This window comes from Schistocerca serialis, chromosome 1 (genome assembly GCF_023864345.2).
Source record: "Schistocerca serialis cubense isolate TAMUIC-IGC-003099 chromosome 1, iqSchSeri2.2, whole genome shotgun sequence".
NCBI classification, from domain to species: Eukaryota; Metazoa; Arthropoda; class Insecta; order Orthoptera; family Acrididae; genus Schistocerca; species Schistocerca serialis.
Window position 1 is genome coordinate 1,095,423,645 of NC_064638.1, and position 23,911 is coordinate 1,095,447,555.

Here is a 23,911-nt window from a genome sequence, read left to right on the forward strand (position 1 = left end):
TCAAGTGTAAAGAGCTTTATATGACCAAATTTCTGAAAATATCAGGATGCTGAGAAAAAAGGTCTTTACACAAAAAACGTAATTAAAAACGAATATATGCCAGAAATATCGCGACATACTAATTTACGTTTAAAGCATAAAATGATAGGTTAACTCCCAACAAAGTTTCTCATCAACATCGTTTGGGTGCAGATGACAAGCAACCAGTACGAAATAACACACAAGTGGTCCTGCAAAACCATGCAGATCGAATGTAAAGGTGTTAACCAACAGAAACAATTAGTTGTTATAAGAAATTATTTCCATAGTTTTGTAATCATTTAGTAAAAATATTCACATTACAAGTTAAATAAAACAGAAACCGACGAATGATGGCACAGAGGTGCTGAAATATGTTTGGAAACTTCGAAAAAAATGGTGTTTTGCATAACTGGCGGATCTTACATCCAACAATTTTAACTGCAAACACGAAGGATACAAGAGCTACAAATCCAGATGATGAATATTTGGCGTTTGTGTACGATGTATGTGCTATCACAAATAAATTCTTTCGTTTGATGAAGTGTTAAGATTCAATTCCAGAACTATCGACATTTTAAGTACAAGAATTGTCTTTGAGCTCCTAATTTGCAGAATAAAACTGGATACTTACAATTAGTTGAAAGTTGCATAAACAAGAAATAGAAGTCAGATTAAACTTCATACAAAAGAATCATATGAACTTACCAATCAGCCATTACACACAACCTGCGGGTAGAAAACACGACTGTGGTATCGAGTATGCTAGTTGACTGCATGTCGATCAACAAAATTAGCGTTATCCCACTCTGCCATGTTATAGCGAGTGACAGGTAGAAGACGTACTCTCACATTTTCGATACTGAAATATGCATATGTTAACAATATACATTATTATTATTATTATTTATAAAATGAGCATGCTTGCTATTATTGGAATTTAATTGTATAATATTTTATTTATAAAAAAATGTGAAAATCTTTGAACAGTCTGTTGTTGATAAGCAAGTAACATGGGCTCGAGTCGCGGTATGGCACGAACTGGCAGCTGTCAAAACATTTTTATGTTTTGTATCCGGTTAGTGGTTACATTTAGTGCCTGGCCTTGTTGAGAATATGTTATACAGTTTTCAATCAACGCCAGTCATTTATTATGAAGCATCAGTGTGACCATAAGCTACATTCAGAAGTTGTGCAAATGGCATCATTGATAGTTTATAGTTACTTGGCAGCCTGTTACATCAAGTAACTTTGCAACTGTGGCGGTAGCTATAAACAGCGCTAATAAACTATCTTTGATTTTGTTGCAGTCGCGCCATTCTAGAACTGCACGAGAGCGGAGGACTGCATGACCTGGGACAGATCAAGTGGGACATCGCGCTCTGCCTGCTCGCTGTGTACTTCATCTGCTACCTGAGTCTCTGGAAGGGCATCTCCACGTCAGGCAAGGTAAGGAGGCCACAGCGGCACTGTGTCATTTACTTTTAACCTGCATGTGGCAGTGATGATCACGGTTATTACAAAATATAGTGTGCTATAGTCGAACTGTCAATGTGGCACTTCTTGTTGACGTGCAAAGTTGTATTTGAATCCAGTTAATATACATTGTAAGTAGGCTGTTTAGGTTTTTATGTTGGTAACGCTATGTAGTGCTATGTACGAAAATCGCTGACTGCGCTGTGTGCAGTCTGTGGCTGGTTGCACTCATTGTTGGATTATTCGATAGTGTAGCGCTGGGCAGTTGGATGTGAACAGCGCGTAGTGTTGGGCAGTTGGAAGTGAGCCGCCAGCAGTGGCGGATGTGGGGGGAGAGATGCCAGAGTTTTGAGAGGTTACTATGAGCGGACGATCTGGACGTGTGTCCGTCAGAAAAAGGAAATTTATGCAATTAGATGTCACAGTCATATATATATATATATATATATATATATATATATATATATATATATATATATATATATATAATGACTTTTGAACGCTATTAAGGTCAGTACATTGTTTGTTCTCTATCAATCTTTCATTTGCTAACTATGCCTATCAGTAGTTAGTTAGTGCCTTCAGTAGTTAGAATCTTTTATTTAGCTGGCAGTATTGGCGCTGGCTGTATTGCAGTGGTTAGAGTAACGAAGATTTTTGTGAGGTATGTGATTCATGAAAGGTATAAGTTATTGGTAGTCAGGGCCATTCTTCTGTAGGGATTATTGAAAGTCAGATTGCGTTGCGCTAAAAATATTGTGTCAGTCTAGTGGTGATCAGAATAAGTAAAGAGAAAACTGTCTGAGTACGTTGAGTTTTGCTCAGCTGTTTGAAAATCAAATAACGTAAGAGTTTTTCCAACACTGTCATTCTCTATATACGAAGGGGAAGTTTGAATATTTTTGTTTCTGCCACTTGCCTAAATTATAGGCAAAATATACACTGTCTTCCACGTACGATAAATCTCCACATAAAACTAAAATGTACAAATTTAATGCTCCAGGACTCTGAGAACTAAACTACAGGTTTAGGCATCAACAAGCTGACATTGCGGGTACGGGGCGAGGCAACTAAAACAAGCAACACCAAACATACGCAGATGCGTTTTTCGCAATATTACAGCTCAGGCCTATGATGTAAGAAATTTTCTGACATCCGAAAGTAAATGTTAACGTTTATTGGTCATGAATTATGATCTCGATTTTATCTTTAAAGAAACTGTATTTTTTCTGTGCCACAGAAAAGAGCCTTCGGAGACTTCATCGAAGTAACATTTATAGAATTTGATCAAATAGTAACAAGAGGACAGCATCGGAAAGCATTGTTCCGCGGTCAGGAGCAGAAGTCCCACGAGCGTCGCCCAGGGGCACCACAATGTAAGCAAATATACAAATATAATGCACCAGGAATCCGAGAATTAAACTGCAGGCTTAGGCATCAACAAGCTGGCATTGCAGGTACGAGGCGATCCAAAGGATAACTCGAATGTGATGCGATTTAGACTTTCACAACGTTAGGACAGTCAAAAAGTCTATATACTTTCCGCTTATAGCGAAAGTCTACAAACTATTAGAGCAGCGCTGAGATTTTATGCTGAAAGAGCTATCGAGGAGGACTTCAGCAACATAAAATCTTTGCAAATATTATTAAAAAATTTTAAGAAACTGGAAGTGAGAGGGATAAAATACGTCAATGAAAAACAACTGGAAGCTATGACAGAAATGAAAGTAACATGTCGCTACGAGGCAACCTGAATGAGCGAGTGAAGTCTAACAGAGGAATGTTCTGCGAACATTGCATTCCAAACCATTTAATTTTTTCCATATTTCGCTTCGTAACAGTTTAATGGCAATTACTTTCAAAGTCGGTTACTGTCCTCCAAATGGTGTCTACGAAAACAGTAGATTGCTGTGGCGTGCCTATGTAAGACTTTGTTAACAGATGAACATCGTTTACAAAGAAGGGGCGAACGAATCTTTGCAAAATGCACTACTGCTCAGGCGAATATCCACGCTTGATGAGAGAAGTGGGTAAACAAGAACCTTTGTCTGCTGATGAATGGAGTGCGCTTTCTATTGATGGCATGATTCGTCCCTGTTTTATTGATGGAACTCTAAAAGTGCAACTATTTACAGTTTCAAAGAGGCGCACTATATGGTCAAAAATATCTGGACATCTGTTAATGGACATTAATATGAGCCGTGTCCACCTTTCGCCTTTATAACGGCTTGAACTCTGCTGGGTACACAAGTTTTTATCTTCTGCATTGTCGTTCTGGAATAGTATTATCAACAAGGCCGCATGCGTCCATACAGGAGACAATCTTATCAACAGTCATCCTGAATTTCAAGTAAAGCTTCTCTTGAATCCGGCTGTGGCTGCGATTAAATTAGACGGGAGAAACAAGAACTTTCGATCTCGAACTCGACGCAGTGCATTGCAGAGAGTTAATTCAGCTTTTAGCCACACAGAGTCCAGCGGCACTGTCATTGCCCTCAGTGCATGCGAGTAAGGCCTCTCTTCGAATCCCGGCGGGGTCACTGTGAACGCTACTTCCGTCCCCGTGTATTCGTAATTTCTGCTTGTGGTTCCAGTTCGACGTCGCTGTGAGAGTATCACTATTGCATTTTGCAGCAGTGACGACAGCAACTATCGCCATGCTGGACAGATGTTTCGACCAAATATTAAGGGACTTGCAGAATGTTACCTGGCAGAAAACATGAGAAATGTATTTGCACCTTCAGACATGGTTAGCTTGTTAAACTAGTACATAAAACATAAAAATTAAAGCCGAGATAGGCACAGTCAAAACTTGGACAACAAAACAGAACTGTTTGATAAACAAAGACAAACGATCCAAAGATTGTTAAGATCTTGTAAACTGGATCACTTTGTTCTTCACTGTGATAATGTCACAGTGGGTCCTAGCTCTCAGTCTCGTACTACAGACAAGCACATAAAAAATGTACGCCATTATAGTGCATACGTTGAGACTGACGGTCGTCTCTTCGAACAATTGTTTAGGCGGTTAGTGTAACGTGTAAGTTGTTCGTCTGAATAAAAAAACTAAATATTCATTGACGAATAGTAGTGCCTTATATCAAAGTACTGTTTCTTTTAAATTCTGTCCACTATAAATCGATTTTTGAAAGCCTGCGACACACATCGAAAACATTACGAAAGAATGGCATAATACAAAGAAATACACACTTGAAAATGGGAATCACACGCGTCGTGTGAACGTAAATAAAAAAATCAATACTGGTAGCAGAAAGTTATTTATGAACAACCCAAATTACTGTCTCTTTTGAAACCTGTACAATATGTATAATTTTTGCCCTAAAAGTTTGGGATATATTCTAGTATTATAGTGCTACTGTTAATTGTACTATAGCGTGCTATATTAATTTTAAGAGTTTTTGTGAAGAAACACACCACTAAGGCAACAACACAGACGACTGTCAACTGTTTTTAAAGGCAACGCCACTAACGTCGATGCAGAAACTTGTTTATAAACACATGCCTCGTACCCACTGGCCGTTCTAGACATCGTGCCACCCGAAAAATTCGTACACATTCAAGACCGTTGATTACTTGTCTGCTGCGCGGGATTAGCCGAGCGCTCTGTGGCGCTGCAGTCATGGACTGTGCGGCTGGTCCCGGCGGAGGTTCGAATCCTTCCTCGGGCATGAGTGTGTGTGTTTGTCCTTAGGATAATTTAGGTTAAGCAGTGTGTACGCTTAGGGACTGGTGACCTTAGCAGTTAAGTCCCATAAGATTTCACACCCATTTGCACATTTTTTTGTTACTTGTCTCAAATTAGTTAGTTAAGCATCCTCTACCGTCAGTGTAATTTTGATTCTAAATCTTTAGGACATCCTTGAAAGGTCTTTCAGAAGGTTAAGTCATTTCATAAGATTGTATCTAAATAAAATCCTCATCCTCAATGTGCTCGTATATCCAAGAGACCCATCACCGCTAAATCCTTTGAATATGACTCACGTAATTTAAAATAATGAATCGATGGTTCTCTGCAGCCGTAGGTCGTTCAGCGAATTTTGGCCCCCTTAGTAGTCTATTTCGACTGCTGTGGGTAGTAAACATTTCTGTGGCTCATGCGCAGTTTTTGCACAGGCTATACAGGGTGTTACAAAAAGGTACGGCCAAACTTTCAGGAAACATTCCTCACACACAAAGAAAGAAAATATGTTATGTGGACATGTGTCCGGAAATGCTTACTTTCCATGTTAGAGCTCATTTTATTACTTCTCTTCAAATCACATTAATCATGGAATGGAAACACACAGCAACAGAACGTACAGCGTGACTTCAAACACTTTGTTACAGAAAATGTTCAAAATGTCCTCCGTTATCGAGGATACATGCATCCACCCTCCGTCACATGGAATCCCTGATGCGCTGATGCAGCCCTGGAGAATTGTATCACAGCCGTCCACAATACGAGCACGAAGAGTCTCTACATTTGGTACCGGGGTTGCGTAGACAAGAGCTTTCAAATGCCCCCATAAATGAAAGTCAAGATGGTTGAGGTCAGGAGAGCGTGGAGACCATGGAATTGGTTCGCCTCTACCAATCCATCGGTCACCGAATCTGTTGTTGAGAAGCGTACGAACACCTCGACTGAAATGTGCAGGAGCTCCATCGTGCATGAACCACACGTTGTGTCGTACTTGTAAAGGCACATGTTCTAGCAGCACAAGTAGAGTATCCCGTATGAAATCATGGCGGTGAATCGAGGAAGTACAGTACATACAGACGAAAATAAATAAGCTCTAACATGGAAATTAAGCGTTTCCGGACACATGTCCACATAACATCTTTTCTTTGTTCGTGTGAGGAATGTTTCCTAAAAATTTGGCTGTACCTTTTTGTAACACCCTGTATAACTGCTTGGGTGATGCAAAAAAAACACCACATTTCCAGTTTACCACTGATGACGATGTAGCAGAGTGTTTAATGGTTCAAATGGCTCCGAGCACTATGGGACTTAACATCTTAGGTCATCAGTCCCCGAGAACTTAGAACTACTTAAACCTAACTAACCTAAGGACATCACACACATCCATGCCCGAGGCAGGATTCGAACCTGCGACCGTAGCAGTCGCGCGGTTCCAGACTGAAGCGCATAGAACCGCTGGGCCACTGCGGCCGGCTGTGTGTTTAATGTGTCGCACTTTCTATTGTCGCCTTCTCCTTTTCTTATTAATGAACATACGAAGACAGTTTCACAGATGGTATTATTTGCTTGTGTTGAATGTCTCAGAAAGCGTTACGTGTGCGGACGGTAATACTGCCCTTCAACACGCCATTTCTAGGAAGTGAAACACCCGAAACATTGTTCTGCGTTGCAGGTGGTGTGGTTCACAGCGCTGTTCCCGTACGCCGTGCTGCTGATCCTGTTAGTGCGAGGTGTGACGCTGCCAGGGTCAGCCGAGGGCATCCGCTACTACCTCAGCCCCAACTTCGCAGCTATCAGAAGCGCCGAGGTGAGTGCGAGCTCTGGCCTCTGCTTCCAGCTGCACTATTCTCTACCACCTGCACTTACCAGCTATCATCTCGACATCATCATCGCAGTCATTAGCAACCCCGAGGCGACAACCGACTCTGACCTTGCATTCCCGTTACGTACACACCACTACCTCAGTCCTAACTTCACAGCTATCACAAGCAACACTACTCTGTATCCCCTGTGCTTACCCACTACATCAGCATCAATATCGCAGCCATTAGAAACACCTAGGTGATAGCCAGCTCTGACATCTTCTTATGTATGCACTACCACCTCAGCCCCAACTTCACAGCTCTACACTCCCCTTTCCAACATCGCTATGCTGTATCACTTGATTTTGCCTACACCTAAGCCCCAACCCCACAGTCAACAGAAGTGTTGAGGTACATACCAGACTAAATCTCTCCATTCCACCATCACTATTCGAGGATTACCAGCTACCATTTCAGTCCCAGCTTCACATCATAAGTATCAATATTCTGTGTTACCTAGGTGTACTCGCTACCACCTTAGTTTAAACTTTGCAGCTGTCAGAATTGCTCAGGTATGTTCTAGCTCTGGCCTCTCCTTACCAGAACCAGTACTGTGTACCGCCGGGGCTTACCTGCTACCAACTCGTCCCCAACTTCGCAGTCATCAGGAGTGCTGACCACTCTTTACCAGCGCCACTATTCTGTACCGACTAAGTTTATCCCCTGTTACTTCAGCCTTGGCTGCCCAAACATCAAAATACTGAACAGTAGGGATGCAAATTTTAAAAAAATATTGATACATGTTGTGTCGATATATATTATGAATATCGATATTTTTGCAATAAGAATATATGTATATTAATATAAAGATTTTTTCGCGGCATAAGCGAGAGGAATCTTGGGAGTGAAACACTTCTGATATGTTCCCGAAACTTTGTACTTACCACATAAATTTCAGACAACAAGATTCCATTTTCCATTAAATAGCCGTGCAGTATTGCGCATGAATTTTGTACCGACTCTACGTTACTTTCACAGTGAGTCTATCTTTTCTTGATCCAGGCGCTCAGAGAGTAAGGAGAGCGCACTTTCTGCCTCATAGGTATGAGCGTGGTAATTTGCAACATTCACGTACAGTTCTGTCACTAAAGGTCTACCTCTCGCACCTCGTACCTATCATTTGCAATGGTAGAAATGACAAATGGAAGTAACAGACTTTCATGAATAGTCAGTATAGATACATTCATCCCAAATCTGGTGCTCATTTGCAAAACTGCATATGAAATTAAATTAAGTAAGTAGTATACTGTTACAGTTCAAAGATTGGTAGTTGCAGGTTGGGGAAGAAATCTGCCAGTAAGAACCTAGTGCCTAAGAGTCAAGAAAAGACAGATAAAAAATATCACTTTCAATATCTAGTTTCTAGTATCGATTAAAGGACATATCGACAATACGGATATCGACGGAATATTTGCAATACCTATGTAAAAGCATCGATATTTTGATATATCGACATTTTAACAGAATCCCTACTTAACAGCTCAGGGCTCTCCTTCCCAGCATCAATATTCTGCAACATCGGGACCTAGCGCCGGTATCAGTTTCTGCCACAACAACAATGTTGTTCAGACAGGAAGCACTAATACAAATTATTTGAGAGGTATTTTAGTTATGACCACAGAAAACGATAAGTCTGTGACAAATGAGCATTCTCAAGGCAAAAGTGGGCCTATCTGAGGCAGCTGAAAAGATTTATTTAGGTATTAGATTTTGCTCAGCGGAAGAGGAGAAGGTGAGTAAGTGGACCTTCAGAGATAGTCGACCACGATAGATACTGATCACTTATTTAGGTTCGTTAAGAATGTAAACATTCTAAACATCTAATAAATCCCTGATTGTACAGTAGGTCATTACTAGAACAGCCCGTTCGATCTAGAGAATGAAATAGAAATATGGAAGATCCCACTGACATCAAAGTTATTAAAAACAGAATACGAGGTCAGTTGCTCAGGGTGACAAAGAAAATCGAAAAACAACGGTATTGAACTTTTTCAGGAACCATCTATGCCTGCCTGAAATCCATACGTATTATAAAAATGGATATATGTTTGTGTGTATGTATGTATGTATTTCCACGTTTTCTCCTAAACCACTGGACAGATATCAACCACACCTAGTACACATATCCTTTAATGTCAGGCAACAAATGCTGCGTGGATAAGAACCACCTACGTGTCAAAGTTCAGGAGAAATGACTTCATAAACAATGAGATTAGTGAGAAACTGCCGCATCATGCACGACGATTAATTATATTACTTCTGTGCTAATAACTGTATTTGCAAACACATTTCGCTGACAGTATCCACATATGCCGCTGAAGTGCGGATAGGGACTTGGTGCAGGGAGTGGCAACTGACCCTTAACATAGACAAATGTAATGTATTGCGAATACATAGAAAGAAGGATCCTTTATTGTATGATTATATGATAGCGGAACAAACACTGGTAGCAGTTACTTCTGTAAAATATCTGGGAGTATGCGTGCGGAACGATTTGAAGTGGAATGATCATATAAATTTAATTGTTGGTAAGGCGGGTACCAGGTTGAGATTCATTGGGAGAGTCCTTAGAAAATGTAGTCCATCAACAAAGGAGGTGGCTTACAAAACACTCGTTCTACCTATACTTGAGTATTGCTCATCAGTGTGGGATCCGTACCAGATCGGGTTGACGGAGGAGATAGAGAAGATCCAAAGAAGAGCGGCGCGTTTCGTCACAGGGTTATTTGGTAACCATGATAGCGTTACGGAGATGTTTAACAGACTCAAGTGGCAGACTCTGCAAGAGAGGCGTTCTGCATCGCGGTGTAGCTTGCTGTCCAGGTTTCGAGAGGGTGCGTTTCTGGATGAGGTATCGAATATATTGCTTCCCCCTACTTATACCTCCTGAGGAGATCACGAATGTAAAATTAGAGAGATTAGAGCGCGCACGGAGGCTTTCAGACAGTCGTTCTTCCCGCGAACCATACGCGGTTGGAACAGGAAAGGGAGGTAATGACAGTGGCACGTAAAGTGCCCTCCGCCACACACCGTTGGGTGGCTTGCGGAGTATAAATGTAGATGTAGATGTAGATGAATGTACCTATACAAAATACGCTGCCCGAAAAAAAATTAGTAGGCCTGGAAAGACGACGTCGATTTTGATCCGATGAAGGCATATGCCAGCTGGGGCATAGTAGAAGTACCGATAATGGTTTCAACGTCGTCCGGCGAAGTAGCGTAGCTACCAGAGCGCCATATGTGTCGACATTTTAAGAGGGAAATCACACAGCCAGAGGACTCAATGTGGTCCAGAAATGTGGAGCAAGCAGGCAGTCATGTGGAATCTCCTCGTGCTTCGTGCAGCCAACAAAGCGAGTTTGAAATGGGGTCAAATTGTGCCTTCCAAAAGGGGGGGATGGTCCTTTCGGAGAATTGCCATAGAAGTTGAACATGCTGCTCAGTTGTGGAACGACAATGGTATCAACAGTCACGTGAATGTTCTCATACCCGAAGACGAATTTCTGAACGTCCAAATAGCACAGACGACCACCAGGAATGTCGTATTATAAGGGCAGCAGTGACAGATCGTACAGTTACCACAGCACAGATACGAGGGCTTGTGATCCCAGATGTGTCAACAAGAATTGGTGCGAACGAGCTATTAGCAGTGGGGATGGTGGCAAGGACGCCTTTAGCTCGTCTCCCATTCATGCCGCAGCAACGACGTGCATGGCCTGACTGATACCTTCAGAGGATCACTTGGAAGATGGAATGACGCGCCGTAGTCTTCAGGGATGAAAGCAGATTCTTCCTGCATGCAAGTGATGGTTGTTTGCGCTTACGACGTAGGTCTGGTGACCGCTGTCTCGTAGAGCGCATTCGTCTGAGACACACTGGCCCCCCACCTCAGGCCATATGATCTGGGGTGCGATAAGCCACGTCTATCGTTCACCCTCGATGTCTCTGGAAGAGAGGCTAATCGGCGCTCCGACGTACAGAATTTTGTTACATCCATTCTTTTGCCGTTTCTGTAAGAGGAAGGTGATGTTTGTTCCAACAGGCTAACGCTCACCCACACAACGCCCGTGAAACTAAACGTTCTCTGCAAGACGTGTAGCAACTTCCCTGACTACCACTATCTCCGGGTTTGTCTTCAATCGAGCACGTATGGGATATAACTGGACGAGATGTGACTCGTATGACTCGTCAACCAACAACTCTTTCGAAACTACGTGAACAGGTCGAGCAGGCGTGGCATAACGTATCCCAGGACAATATTCGGCACATGTACGATCGACCGGATGCCAGAGTCAACGGCGGCACCCCTTGTAGCCTGCACCACGAACTAATGTGGGTGTTTCAGCATGGACTGGTAACTGGTACCTCAGAACCGCTTATGCTGTTGCTCTGTAATCATTTCATTAATTCTATGTGCGCTGTTGCAATTGAATAACTTGAATGTTTTGGAAACCTCTAAAAGGATGTACTATTTTTTTCCGGCTGTGTACATTATTGTACTACTCGTAGTCCAAGAGATATGACGTCATAAACACTGAGACACGAGAAAAATGCCGTATAATACATGAAGTTTTAATGCAGTTATTCTTTGGAAATTTGTAGTAAGGTCTTATGGGACCAAACTGCTTAGGTCATCGGTCCCTAAACCTACACACTACTTAATCTAACTTGAACTTAAGCTATGGACAACACACACTCATACCCGAAGGAGAACTCGAACGCCCGACGGGGCGAGCCACACGGACCGTGACAAGGCGCCTCAGAGCGCGCGGCTACCCCGCGCGGCAGATTATTCTTTACTACTGAGACACTCCTACATACGAATTAACTTAAGGAAATCCCTGACACCTGGCAGCGGTTTTGAGAGCTTTGTCAAGCGAAGCACAAACGGCTGTAGGAGAAACCGAGGGCCTTCTATGAAAAGAGATTGCAATAGAGACGTTAATAAAATCGCGTTGTAGACACGCGATGCAGCTCCGCCCGGCGTACAGAAAATGTCCGGACTCATGTTTCTTAGTATGGATACTGTATTATACATTTGCACTTTATTCAACTAAAAAACGAACGTTTGGCGTCATTGGCAGGGAGGCCCCTTGCGTGGCAGGTCCGGCCGTCTTGGTGCAGGCGTTATTACAGTCGACGCCACATTGGGCGACCTGCGCGCCGGATGAGGATGAAATGATGATGAAGGCAACACAACACCCAGTCGCTGAGCGGAGAAAAATCTCCGACACAGCCGGGAATCGAACCCGGGCCCGTAGGACGACAATCCGTCACGCTGACAACTCAGCTATCGGGGCGGACATTATGCAACTTTTCCGTACGAACTGTTTCATATTTTAAAGGTGTTTTCACGAATACATGGAAACGAAGTTTTTTCGATATTTCACTGCAAACACAGTTCATTTATTTGTTTTCCTTACTAATAGAAAACTGGCGAATTGATTACTCAGGCAACGCAGGTTTGTTCGCTAGAACATTACTACAACGTCAGACAACGTGAATCAGACTGACCGACAGAAGTTTTCAGTCTTGTCCAAAGCACAAGTCCAGTGTGGCAACCACCGCGCCCCCCTTCATTCATAATGAAATGCTGCGTGCTGAAGGTAGCACATGAAAAGGTGCCATAATATTTAAGTGAGTAGTATTTTAACTTTACGTGTAAGGATTTTTCTGCACTGGTGGTCGCAAAACTATCCCATCGACTGCCATGTGACTCGCTAGGACTGGGTCTCCCCAGGTCCGTTTCGTAACCCCTTAGTGTAGCACGTCAGTTATTTGTGACTGATATCAATATTCTGCTGTAGGCAACGTCAGACAAATTGACGTAAATATCACAGATATGAAATCTACCACATTTATCAGAATGTTACTTACACGTGAAACGCTTATTTTAACGGTTTGGAATCTTTGCCCAACCTCATTGTTGGCAAGAGAGCACTCACATTATTTGCTATGCCAGTTCACGGGCCAGGTTGAAGCTTTCAAGATTATTAGACAATAAGTGTCTTTCACGATGTCAGTCACGTAAGTCTAACGCGGCCATTCTAGGGAAGCATCACATTACAGCACAATGATGGTCGCTTATGACTACATGTCCTGTTAGTTATATTTACTGTTCTAAGATCGAAAGAAGGGTAAAATGCGAACATATCTACTTCTTACGAACAAGTTTCAGACTATATGCCAAATGGCCCCAGGATGATCTACTTCCACAACTCGTGAATCCACCGTAGAACATCTATCTGATGTGGCCTAGCACGAAAATACTGATGTCAGTTACATATGACTGATACGACAGTCAAAAGTGTTAAATATTCCGTTTACTGTTATGAGTAACCTAGACCGCTGTTGCTTCGAACCTCCCGTTTAAGAATGTTGTATGACTTCACCTCTAGATTCGCTCATAAAAGAAGGAAATCACCAGCAATATCGTTACTCATAACCTGACTGAGAATTCTGGAATAATATAACTTATCACAATAATTTTATTTTACATCTAAGGCATATGGTTAACAAAGACGTAACACACGAAGCTACAGAATAGTCAATAGCCCTAGCCAAAATGGAATTATTTCGACTAAGAGCCATAATATAATGCAGTCCCTCAAATTCGCAGCAAAAAAGTGTTATTGTGTCGGATATTCGGAAGACGTCACAATGCAAAGTCAATAATTAAGAATCAGAGTAACAACATCTGAACAAATTTACAAGCATCTCACACACAGAACTAGTCAGGGGACGCCGAATATCTCAACTGGTTTCCAACTGATTTTTCTCTGAAATTGTAAAACTGATGTTTGGCTTTTTAGCGTCGTTCATTATACTGTAAGGGTATGAAATAAACAAAATCAATTGCATAAATAAACTTGAATCGCCACAGTGATACATATACTACTGATGGACTAGCGCGTGGAAGCGTAGTTGTAACGCTACAGTCGTATCAAACAAATTTGTGGGGACGCTTAAGACAGACTTCTGGGAATTGTACTAAATTGTCTTAAGAAAGACTCAATAGATGAATATTTTATAGATTACTATTACAACGTACACATTTATGCTACCAGAACTGTTATTATCGCAGTGCCAGATGCTACACTTACAATTAGTTATCGTCCGTGAGAAGGAACTGATACCGTACTGCAAAGGAACTTGTTTTGCACCTTATTCAGATGTATTTATTTTAAAAATATATATTTCTTCTCTTACCTTGATCGTCATGATGCTCGACAGTGCTGACCGAATGAACAGTGAAATCTGGAGTGCTGAAAATAAAATTACTGACTGTGGAACTCTCTCGAATAAACACAATGTTAATGCGGTACATCAACACGTAATGCGGTGTTATGTGTTATTTATTTCACGGACCTAAAAGCCATCAACAACATACAGTTCGTGAAAATGGCGTCATTATTTACTCGTGAACAATAAAACGATTATGCCTCGATCTTTAAAAAAAAAAATAACGCCATTCGTCCGTGCTTAACCACGAACAACTAAAGACAGTTGTTCGTCAGAGATAAAACGCGATTTTCCGGTGCTCTAGAGATTCTGCAAAAGCTCCGGACGCAAGGGGTGAAAAAAGAAGGGAGATGGCACTACAGACTTGCTCCGTTGTTTTGAAGCCAGAGTGGGCGGGGATCCGCTGCCATCTTAAATAGCGCAAAACATTAGTTGACTACTGTCTACGATTGATTCTCGTTCATTATTTCTGTCATGTGCAAGCTACAACTGTTTTGGATACTAAAATTTGCAGCGTTTACGTGAATAACGTAATTTAAGGAAGGTAATTTCGAACCTTTCTCTGTTCTTCAATGCATACTTACTCTAGTAAGACGATACATTTGGCCTCGTTAATTCACCTTGTTTTTTGTTGATATATTTCGAATAACCAAGAAGATAAGGCCGTTATGGGAAAAGGATGCTTTCGTAATGCATTTTATTCCACTTTCTTTGTTTTTGTATCGACAGCAAATAAAGCTAGAGCTCCGAAATCAATGCTTATTTGCTTCCTGGTACAGCTTCATGTTATAACATTTTCAGCTTTCAGCTTGTGTGCACAACAATTTTAATGTTCACGTTTGCAAAAAAAAAAAAAAAAAAAAAAAAAAAAAAAGCTTCCTACATGTTTTTTTGCTAGCACATAAACGTGCGCAGTGAGGAAAGAAGCAAGGCGTGCCAGCGTATGTTGTACATGTCAACAAAGTGAATATTTGTTGACATGTTAAAGAAACAGAAGAGGTATACTACCATGCAATACAGAGTTCCTGTTTTATTAGACTGTCAGTGCATCTCCTCACTTTGAAATCTTACTTATGATGTGGTGTGTAGCCAATAAAGCAGTTTAGTGGATAAAAAAAGATACAATTTTTTTAAACATGTTCTAGCATTGACAGCTTTATAAATGTGACTAAGAGAATGTGTGAAACGCTTAAGACCTGTAACTTGTATGAAAGTCATTTTTAAGTAATGATAGCCTAGCCAGTGCAAAATGTAGACCTACCTTTCCAATATTAGGCTGTTTGCTTCTTTTTCTGGAATATTTCACGCCAATAACTGTCAGTTTTTCAGGAATAACCGAACAAATCACAAATGGAATGCACGTCTAATTTGATCACGTGTTTCATTTTACTTCTGAATTTCATTCGGTTATTTCCAAAGTATATAAGCATATATCACATTTTGTGATATAGCAATAATTAGTTAGTTAATGTTCCATGTATCATTTGCACATAAATCGTAATGATGTGGAGCGAGTCACTTTGTATTAACATTATTTATTTTTTGTAACCGTGCCTCCATGTTGAATACTTATTACTTTTGTTTTTGTTTTTAATAAAAGACAGACAGAAGGTTGTAATTCCTACCCTTCACCATTTACACTTTACAGAACTAGACAGTCTACCGCGGAGATGTCAAAAAGTAACGTTTTCAGTTTTGTTTCAAATCTTACTTTGCTGTCTGTCACGCATTTTATATTAATGGGTAAGCATTGTAAACCCCTGTTTGTGGTACAGACAACGGTAATGTGGCGTAATGAATGCCATTTTTTCTTCTGGCTTTGTAATTATGTACATTATTGTTCCTATTGAAGTGCAGCGGATTATTTACAACAAACTTCATGAGAGAATTGCTATACTGGGAAGCAGATGGATTGCTACTCACGCATCGAGCAGCAGACAGGCACGATGTAAAGAGTGTTCACATACGTTTTCAGCCAAATCCTTAAGAAAGGAAGCAAAGCACACACGCACATTCATACAATCATACACACAGAACTCACACACACGTAACCGCTGTCTCCGGCTGTTTTAGCTAGAACGTTTTAAAAGACGGAGGAAATGTGAACAATGAATTATTATCATCGGGAGGAACTTAGGGCACGAGATGCTGCACCAATAATCAGTACGGTTATGAAGGCGTGTGTTGAGGGGGTGCGAGACCGCTGATACAGTGTGACTCGGATGTCTGAGCGTTTGCGATTTTGGAAAGCAATAAAAAACAGAGGAAAGAAGAGGAAGAATGGACACTGAGTAAAGTAAAGCAAATCTAAAGTCAAATGACAGAAATAAAACTACTACAATAAAAGTAAAGAGCGCAACCATAATTCATGTAGACAAAAGAAAATATTGCTTGAACGGCTCTACTTATGAAAGAAATGTGAATCCTTTAAACTTTATAATACGACCGGATCGATTAATACACCCGTAAACGACACAAACTGGCATTTTTGATGAAACAACTACGTCTCCACACAATCAAAGCACCTAACACGGTCGAAACAGGGCACGGGCACGTCAAAATGGCGTCATGGGGAAGTATCACCACTCTGAACCATGGAGGTTGTTTGTTGTTGTGGTCTTCAGTCCTGAGACTGGTTTGATGCAGCTCTCCATGCTACTCTATCCTGTACAAGCTTCTTCATCTCCCAGTACCTACTGCAACGTACATCCTTCTGAATCTGCTTAATGTACTCATCTCTTCGTCTCCCTCTACGATTTTTACCCTCAACCCTGCCCTCCAATACTAAACTGGTGATCCCTTGATGCCTCAGAACATGTCCTACCAACCGATCCCTTCTTCTAGTCAAATTGTGCCACAAACTTCTCTTCTCCCCAATCCTATTCAATACCTCCTCATTAGTTATGTGATCTACCCATCTAATCTTCAGCATTCTTCTGTAGCACCACATTTCAAAAGCTTCTATTCTCTTCTTGTCCAAACTATTTATCGTACATGTTTCACTTCCACACATGGCTACACTCCATAGAAACACTTTCAGAAACGACTTCCTGACACTTAAATCTATACTCGATGTTAACAAATTTCTCTTCTTCAGAAACGCTTTCCTTGCCATTGCCAGTCTACATTTGATATCCTCTCTACTTCCACCATCATCAGTTATTTTGCTCCCCAAATAGCGAAACTCATTTACTACTTTAAGTGTCTTATTTCCTAATCTAATTCCCTCAGCATCACCCGACTTAATTCGACTACATTCCATTATCCTCGTTTTGCTTTTGTTGATGTTCATCTTATATCCTCCTTTCAAGACACTGTCCATTCCCTTCAACTGCTCTTCCAGGTCCTGTACTGTCTCTGACAGAATTACAGTGTCATCGGCGAACCTCAAAGTTTTTATTTCTTCTCCATGGATTTTATTACCTACTCCAAATTTTTCTTTTGTTTCCTTCACTGCTTGCTCAATATACAGATTGAATAACATCGGGGATAGGCTACAACCCTGTCTCATTCCCTTTCCAACCACTGCTTCCCTTTCATGTCCCTCAACTCTTGTAACTGCCATCTGGTTTCTGTACAAATTGTAAATAGCCTTTCGCTCCCGGTATTTTACCCTACCACCTTCAGAATTTCAAAAAGAGTATTCCAGTCAACATTGTCAGAAGCTTTCCCTAAGTCTACAAATGCTAGAAACGTAGGTGTGCCTTTTCTTAATCTATCTTCTAAGATAATTCGTAGGTCAGTATTGCCTCATTTGTTCCAGTATTTCTATGGAATCTAAACTGATCTTCCCCGAGGTCGGCTTCTACCAGTTTTTCCATTCGGCTGTAAAGAATTCGTGTTAGTATTTTGCAGCTGTTGCTTATTAAATTGGTAGTTCGGTAATTTTTACATCTGTCAACACCTGTTTTCTTTGGGATTAGAATTATTATCTTTTTCATGAAGTCTGAGGGTATTTCACCTGTCTCGTACATCTTGCTCACCACATGGCAGAGTTTTGTCAAGGCTGGCTTTCCCAAGGCTATCAGTAGTTCTAATGGAATCTTCTATACTACTGGGGGCCATGTTTCGACTCAGGTCTTTCAGTGCTCCGTCAAATTCACAACGCAATATCATATCTCCCATTTCATCTTTATCTGCGTCCTCCTCCATTTCCATAATATTGCCCTCAAGTACATCGCCCTTGTATAGACCCTTTATATACTTCTTCCACCTTCCTGCTTTCCCTTCTTTGCTTGGAACTGGTTTTTCAGCTGAGCTCTTGATATTCATAAAAGCGGTTCTCTTTTCTCTAAAGGTCTCTTTAATTTTCCTGTAGGCAGTATCTATCTTACCCCTAGTGATATATGCCTCTACAGCCTTACATTTGTCCTCTGTCCATCACTGCTTAGCCATTTTGCACTTCCTGTCGATCTCATTTTTGAGACCTTTGTATTCCTTTTTGCCTACTTCATTTACTGCATTTTCATATTTTCTCCTTTCATCAATAAAATTCAACATCTCTTCTGTTACCCAAGGATTTCTACTAGCCCTCGTCTTTTTACCTACTTTATCCTCTGCTGCCTTAACTATTTCATCTCTCAAAGCCACCCATTCTTCCCGTACTGTATTTCGTTCCCCCATTCTTGTCAATCGTTCCTTAATGCTCTCCCTGAAACTCTCCACAACCTCTGGTTCTTTCAGTTTATCCAGGTCCCACCTCCTTAAATTCACACCTTTTTGCAGTTTCTTCAACTTCAATCTACAGTTCATAACCAATAGATTATGGTCAGAGTCCACATCTGCCCCCTGTAGATGTCTTACAATTTAAAACCTGGTTCGTAAATCTCTGTCTTCCCATTTTATAATCTATCTGAAACCTTCCAGTAAATCCAGGCCTCTTCCACGTATACAACCTTCTTTCATGATTCTTACACCAAGTGTTAGCTATGATTAAGAATTTCTCTGTGTAAAATTCTACCAGGCGGCTTCCTCTTTCCTTCCTTACCCCCATTCCATATTCACCTACAACTTTTCCCTCTCTTCCTTTTCCTACTATCGAATTCCAGTCCCACATGATTATTAAATTTTTGTCTCCCTTCACTATCTGATTAAAGTTCGCATTTAAAGAATGAATAATTTCTTTATCTCATCATACATTTCTTCAATATCTTCGTCATCTGCGGAGCTAGTTGGGCTATAAACTTGTACTACTGCGGTAGGCGTCGGCTTCGTGTCTATCTTGGCTACAATAATGCGTTCACTATGCTGTTCGTTGCACCTTAACCTACTCCTGCATTACATCTATTTGATTTTGTATTTATAACCCTGTATTCACCTGACCAGAAGTCTTGTTCCTCTTGCCACGGAACTTCATTATTTTCGAGAATATCTAACTTTAACGTATCCATTTCCCATTTTAAATTTCCTAAACTACCTACCCGATGAAGGGGTCTCACATTCCACGCTCCGATCCGTAGAATACCAGTTTTGTTTCTCCTGATGACGACGCCCTGTAATGATTAATTTTAAGGAAATAATATGTTATTCTACAAGAAAAACTAAAGAAAAAGTTCATATAAACATAAGTCCGCATATGTTTAGTTACGGAGTTACGGCTAATAACAGATTTTGCCTGAAATTTAGCAACTTCGCTAATATGAATCCATCGCAAAACTGTACGATGTTAAAGTAAAGCATGATTTCCATTTATTTTGTTGTTACTGGTCTGGTGAATTTAATAAAACATGTCCCAGACGTGTATCTGCAATAGTTTTTCGGAACATCCAGAGAAGCAAAGATTATTATACAAGTAAATTTGTTTATTTTCCAATAAGAATGTAGAAACGTTTATGTCATTGCTGGCAACCGTTAGCGAGTTGTTTCAGTCGTTCCTTAACCTTGAAACGAGTGAGTTTTCTGTATTGTTCAGTGAAATAACATAATAATAACAGGGTATTTAAGTGAAACCACATAGTAACTGTTGTAGTTTGTAGATTATTTATGAAATAGGAATGCCTTTCAAATTTACGACAGAGGTATACGCCGATATGGTGTTTGTTTATAGCAAATGTGATGGTAACGCTACGGTTGCAGTTAACGAATATCGCGAATATCGCGAACATTATCCAACTCGGGGGATTCCGATTGCACGAACCATTAGTGGAGTATTTCGAAAGTTACCATTTTATTTACTGATGAGATACAGTTTACTCGAGATGATACGAACAATTTACGAAACTAGTACGTATGCTCTTTTATCGTACTCCGTAAATAAATATTTGCGGACCTATGTTTATATGAACTTTTTTCTTTAGTTTTACTTGTAGAATAACATATTAAAATATTTGCCTATCTTCGCGAATCACCCTATATATACATCGTACCAAATATAAAGCGAAGAGTATAAATAAAAATATGCACATATTCTGGGCCATTGAAGATGCCTTGCAAAGAATAAAGACGAAACGAGTGTGGCACAAAAAGTTGTGTTTCATTCAGTTGTAATTAGATGGTCCAAAAGAAAAATCAACATAACACAATATCTAATCATTTTTTATGAAAAATGCAGTATTCTTGTTTTTAATTAAACGCTGCACGCGGAATTCCAGTTTTCATCGCAAATTTAAATTCTTGATTGTCTAAGACGGTCTGAATTAAGAAAACATAAATTAAATTTTAGGCCAAAATGAAAAATCGAATACTATTTATTTAGACTACATCCATTGTTTTATACCACAGATGTGATCTCACACGAACCAAAGTGATAAGCATTGTAGAAACATGGGAAACAATAATTTTCACGGCATTGAGCACCTGGTATATCTTCGTGAATCACCCTATATATATATCGTACCAAATATAAAGCGAATAGTATAAATAAAAATATGTACATATTCTGGGCCATTAAAGATACCTTTCAAAGAATAAAGACGAAACGAGTGTGGCACAAAAAATTGGGTTTCATTCAGTTGTAATTAGATGGTCCAAAAGAAAAATCAGCATACCACAATATCTAATCATTTTTATGAAAAATGCAGTATTCTTGTTATTAATTAAACGCTGCACGCGTAATTCCAGTTTTCATCGCAAATATAAATTTTTGATTGTCTAAGACTGTCTGAATTAAGAAAACATAAATTAAATGTTAGGCCAAAATCAAAAATCGAATACTATTTATTTAGACTACATCCATTGTTTTATACCACAGATGTGATCTCACACGAACCGAAGTGATACGCATTGTAGAAACATGGGAAACAATAATTTTCACGGCAACGAGCACCACTCAACTGCTGTATTCTTACAGCTGCCACCGTATCATTGCAATGTGAACCCAACAGAACTGATCTGGTACCAAGTTAAGCAATTTGTCACGAAAAACAAGACATTTAAGCAACCAGACGTACTCGAACTGATGCACGAAGCTTCGTCACACGTCAATGCTGAACGCTACCGAATATGGAACAGGACGTCATAAAAGGAGAAAATGTGGCGCTTGGATAGTTTCGTTGATTCTATTGCTGATCGACTTGTTATCAATGTGGCAGATGACAGTTCCTCTATTGATATGTACTTCTCGGATTCGGATATGTAAAGAGTTCAAAATTACCAGATCACTAACACTAAGTAGTTCCTCCAGTGGCTTCGGTATTTAGCTGTACGATGAAATCTATGCAATACGCTTTTGAGTCACACCGAGAGCGCGCAGAAAAAATACCCTGTGTTTAAGTTAGCAATTTTTATTACTCTTCTTTTTAATTACAGTACTACGTTAGCTAAGAACGAGAGTACGTTATGCTTTCCGTCTGGTCCCCTAAGAAACGTGAGAATTGGAATTTTGTCGAATATTATTTCATTCTGTTTAAAAATCAAATGACATTCGAAGCTATATAGCTTCCTCAGCTCGTCTCCTTTTACATTTTAACTGCAACTGCTCACTGTAGTTTATTTAGACCAGCTGGTTGGCCAGTGTTGTTCAAATTAAATGCTCTGGTAAAGGTGTTGCTCGGTATTATCTCTACGTCGATGTGTATATAAAGCGCAGCATAAAACTTACCCCTATTATTGTACTTGACTGTACTCGAGACAGCTCAAATTCCGCTCTACGTGTAAAGAAATCCAAAGAGATTTCAAGCAAACGCGGAAGAATACACGAGTTAATGTTTACATCGGGTTTATTCTTACGATGAACATAGTACAGTATCGGATACACAAGATTTAAAAGGGCAGTGCATTGGCGGAGCTATCATTTATACTCAAGTGACTCATGTGGAAACGTTTCCGACGTGATTGTGGCCACACGCCGAGTATTAACAGACTTTGAAAGCGGGATTGTAATTGAGCTAGATGCATGGGACATTCCATTTCGGAAATCGTTAGGGAATCCAATATTCTGAGACGCACAGCGTCAAGAGTGTGCTGATCATATCAAATCTCAGGCATCACCTCTCAGCCCGCATCTCGTGGTCGTGCGGTAGCGTTCTCGCTTCCCACGCCCGGGTTCCCGGGTTCGATTCCCGGCGAGGCCAGGGTTTTCTCTGCCTCGTGATGGCTGGGTGTTGTGTGATGTCCTTAGGTTAGTTAGGTTTAAGTAGTTCTAAGTTCTAGGGGACTGATGACCATAGATGTTAAGTCCCATAGTGCTCAGAGCCATTTGAACCATTTGAACCATTTGCATCACCTCTCACCATAGACAACGCAGTGACCGACGGCCTTCACTTAACGATCGAGAGCAGCGGCATTTGCGTAGAGTTGTGCTAACAGACAACCAACACTGTGTAAAATACCCACAGAAAACTAAGCTGGACGCACGATGAACGTATCCGCTAGTCCAGTGAGGCGAAATTTGCCGTTAATGGGCTGGGGCAGCAGACGACCTACGCGAGTGCCTTTGCGAGCAGCACGACATCGCCTGCAGCGTCTCTCCTGGGCTCGTGACCACATCGGTTGACGCTAGACGACTGGAAGACCTGGTCAGATGAGTCTCGATTTCAGTTAGTAGGAGCTGATGGTAGGGATCGAGAGCGCCGCAGACCTCACGAAGCCATGGACGCAAGTCGTCAACAAGGCACTGTGCAAGCTGGTGGTGGGCTGTGTTTACATGGAACGGACTGGATCCTCTAGTCCAACTGAACCGATCATTGACTGAAAATGGTTATGTTTGGCTATTTGGAAACCATTTTCAGCCATTCATGAACTTCACGTTCCCATACAATGATACACCGTGCCACTGGGCCACAGTTGTTCATATTTGGTTTGAAGAACATTCTGGACAATTCGAGCGAATGATTTGTTCGCCCAGATCTCCCGACATGAGTCCCATCAAACAGTTATGGGACATAATCGAGGTGTCAGTTCATGCACAAAATCCTACACCGGCAACGCTTTCGCAATCATGGACGCCTAGAGAGGCAGCATGGCTCAGCGTTGATGCAGAGGACTTCCAACGACTCGTTGAGTCCATGCCACATTGAGTTGCTGCTTTACGTCGGACAAAAGGTCTGGTAAGATATTAGGAGGTATCCAATGACTTTTGTTGCCTCAGTGTAATAGGTACGTATCCAGGTTACTTGTAAATAAGCCACTACCATTTCAATTCTTACACTTCATTCGACAACGGGATAATAGTCTG

General features: G+C 40.8%; 1 protein-coding gene across 2 annotated transcripts in view; it reads left to right on the forward strand.

Annotated features, from left to right (window-relative positions):
• Nucleotides 1-23,911, forward strand: part of LOC126416224 (sodium-dependent dopamine transporter) — a 558,982-nt gene that overhangs the window by 425,925 nt on the left and 109,146 nt on the right. For both annotated transcript variants that reach the window (XM_050083832.1, XM_050083839.1), the window contains exons 6-7: nt 1,329-1,467; nt 6,867-7,001. In XM_050083832.1, coding sequence (XP_049939789.1) covers nt 1,329-1,467; nt 6,867-7,001 — 274 coding nt within the window. The remainder of the gene's footprint in view (nt 1-1,328; nt 1,468-6,866; nt 7,002-23,911) is intronic.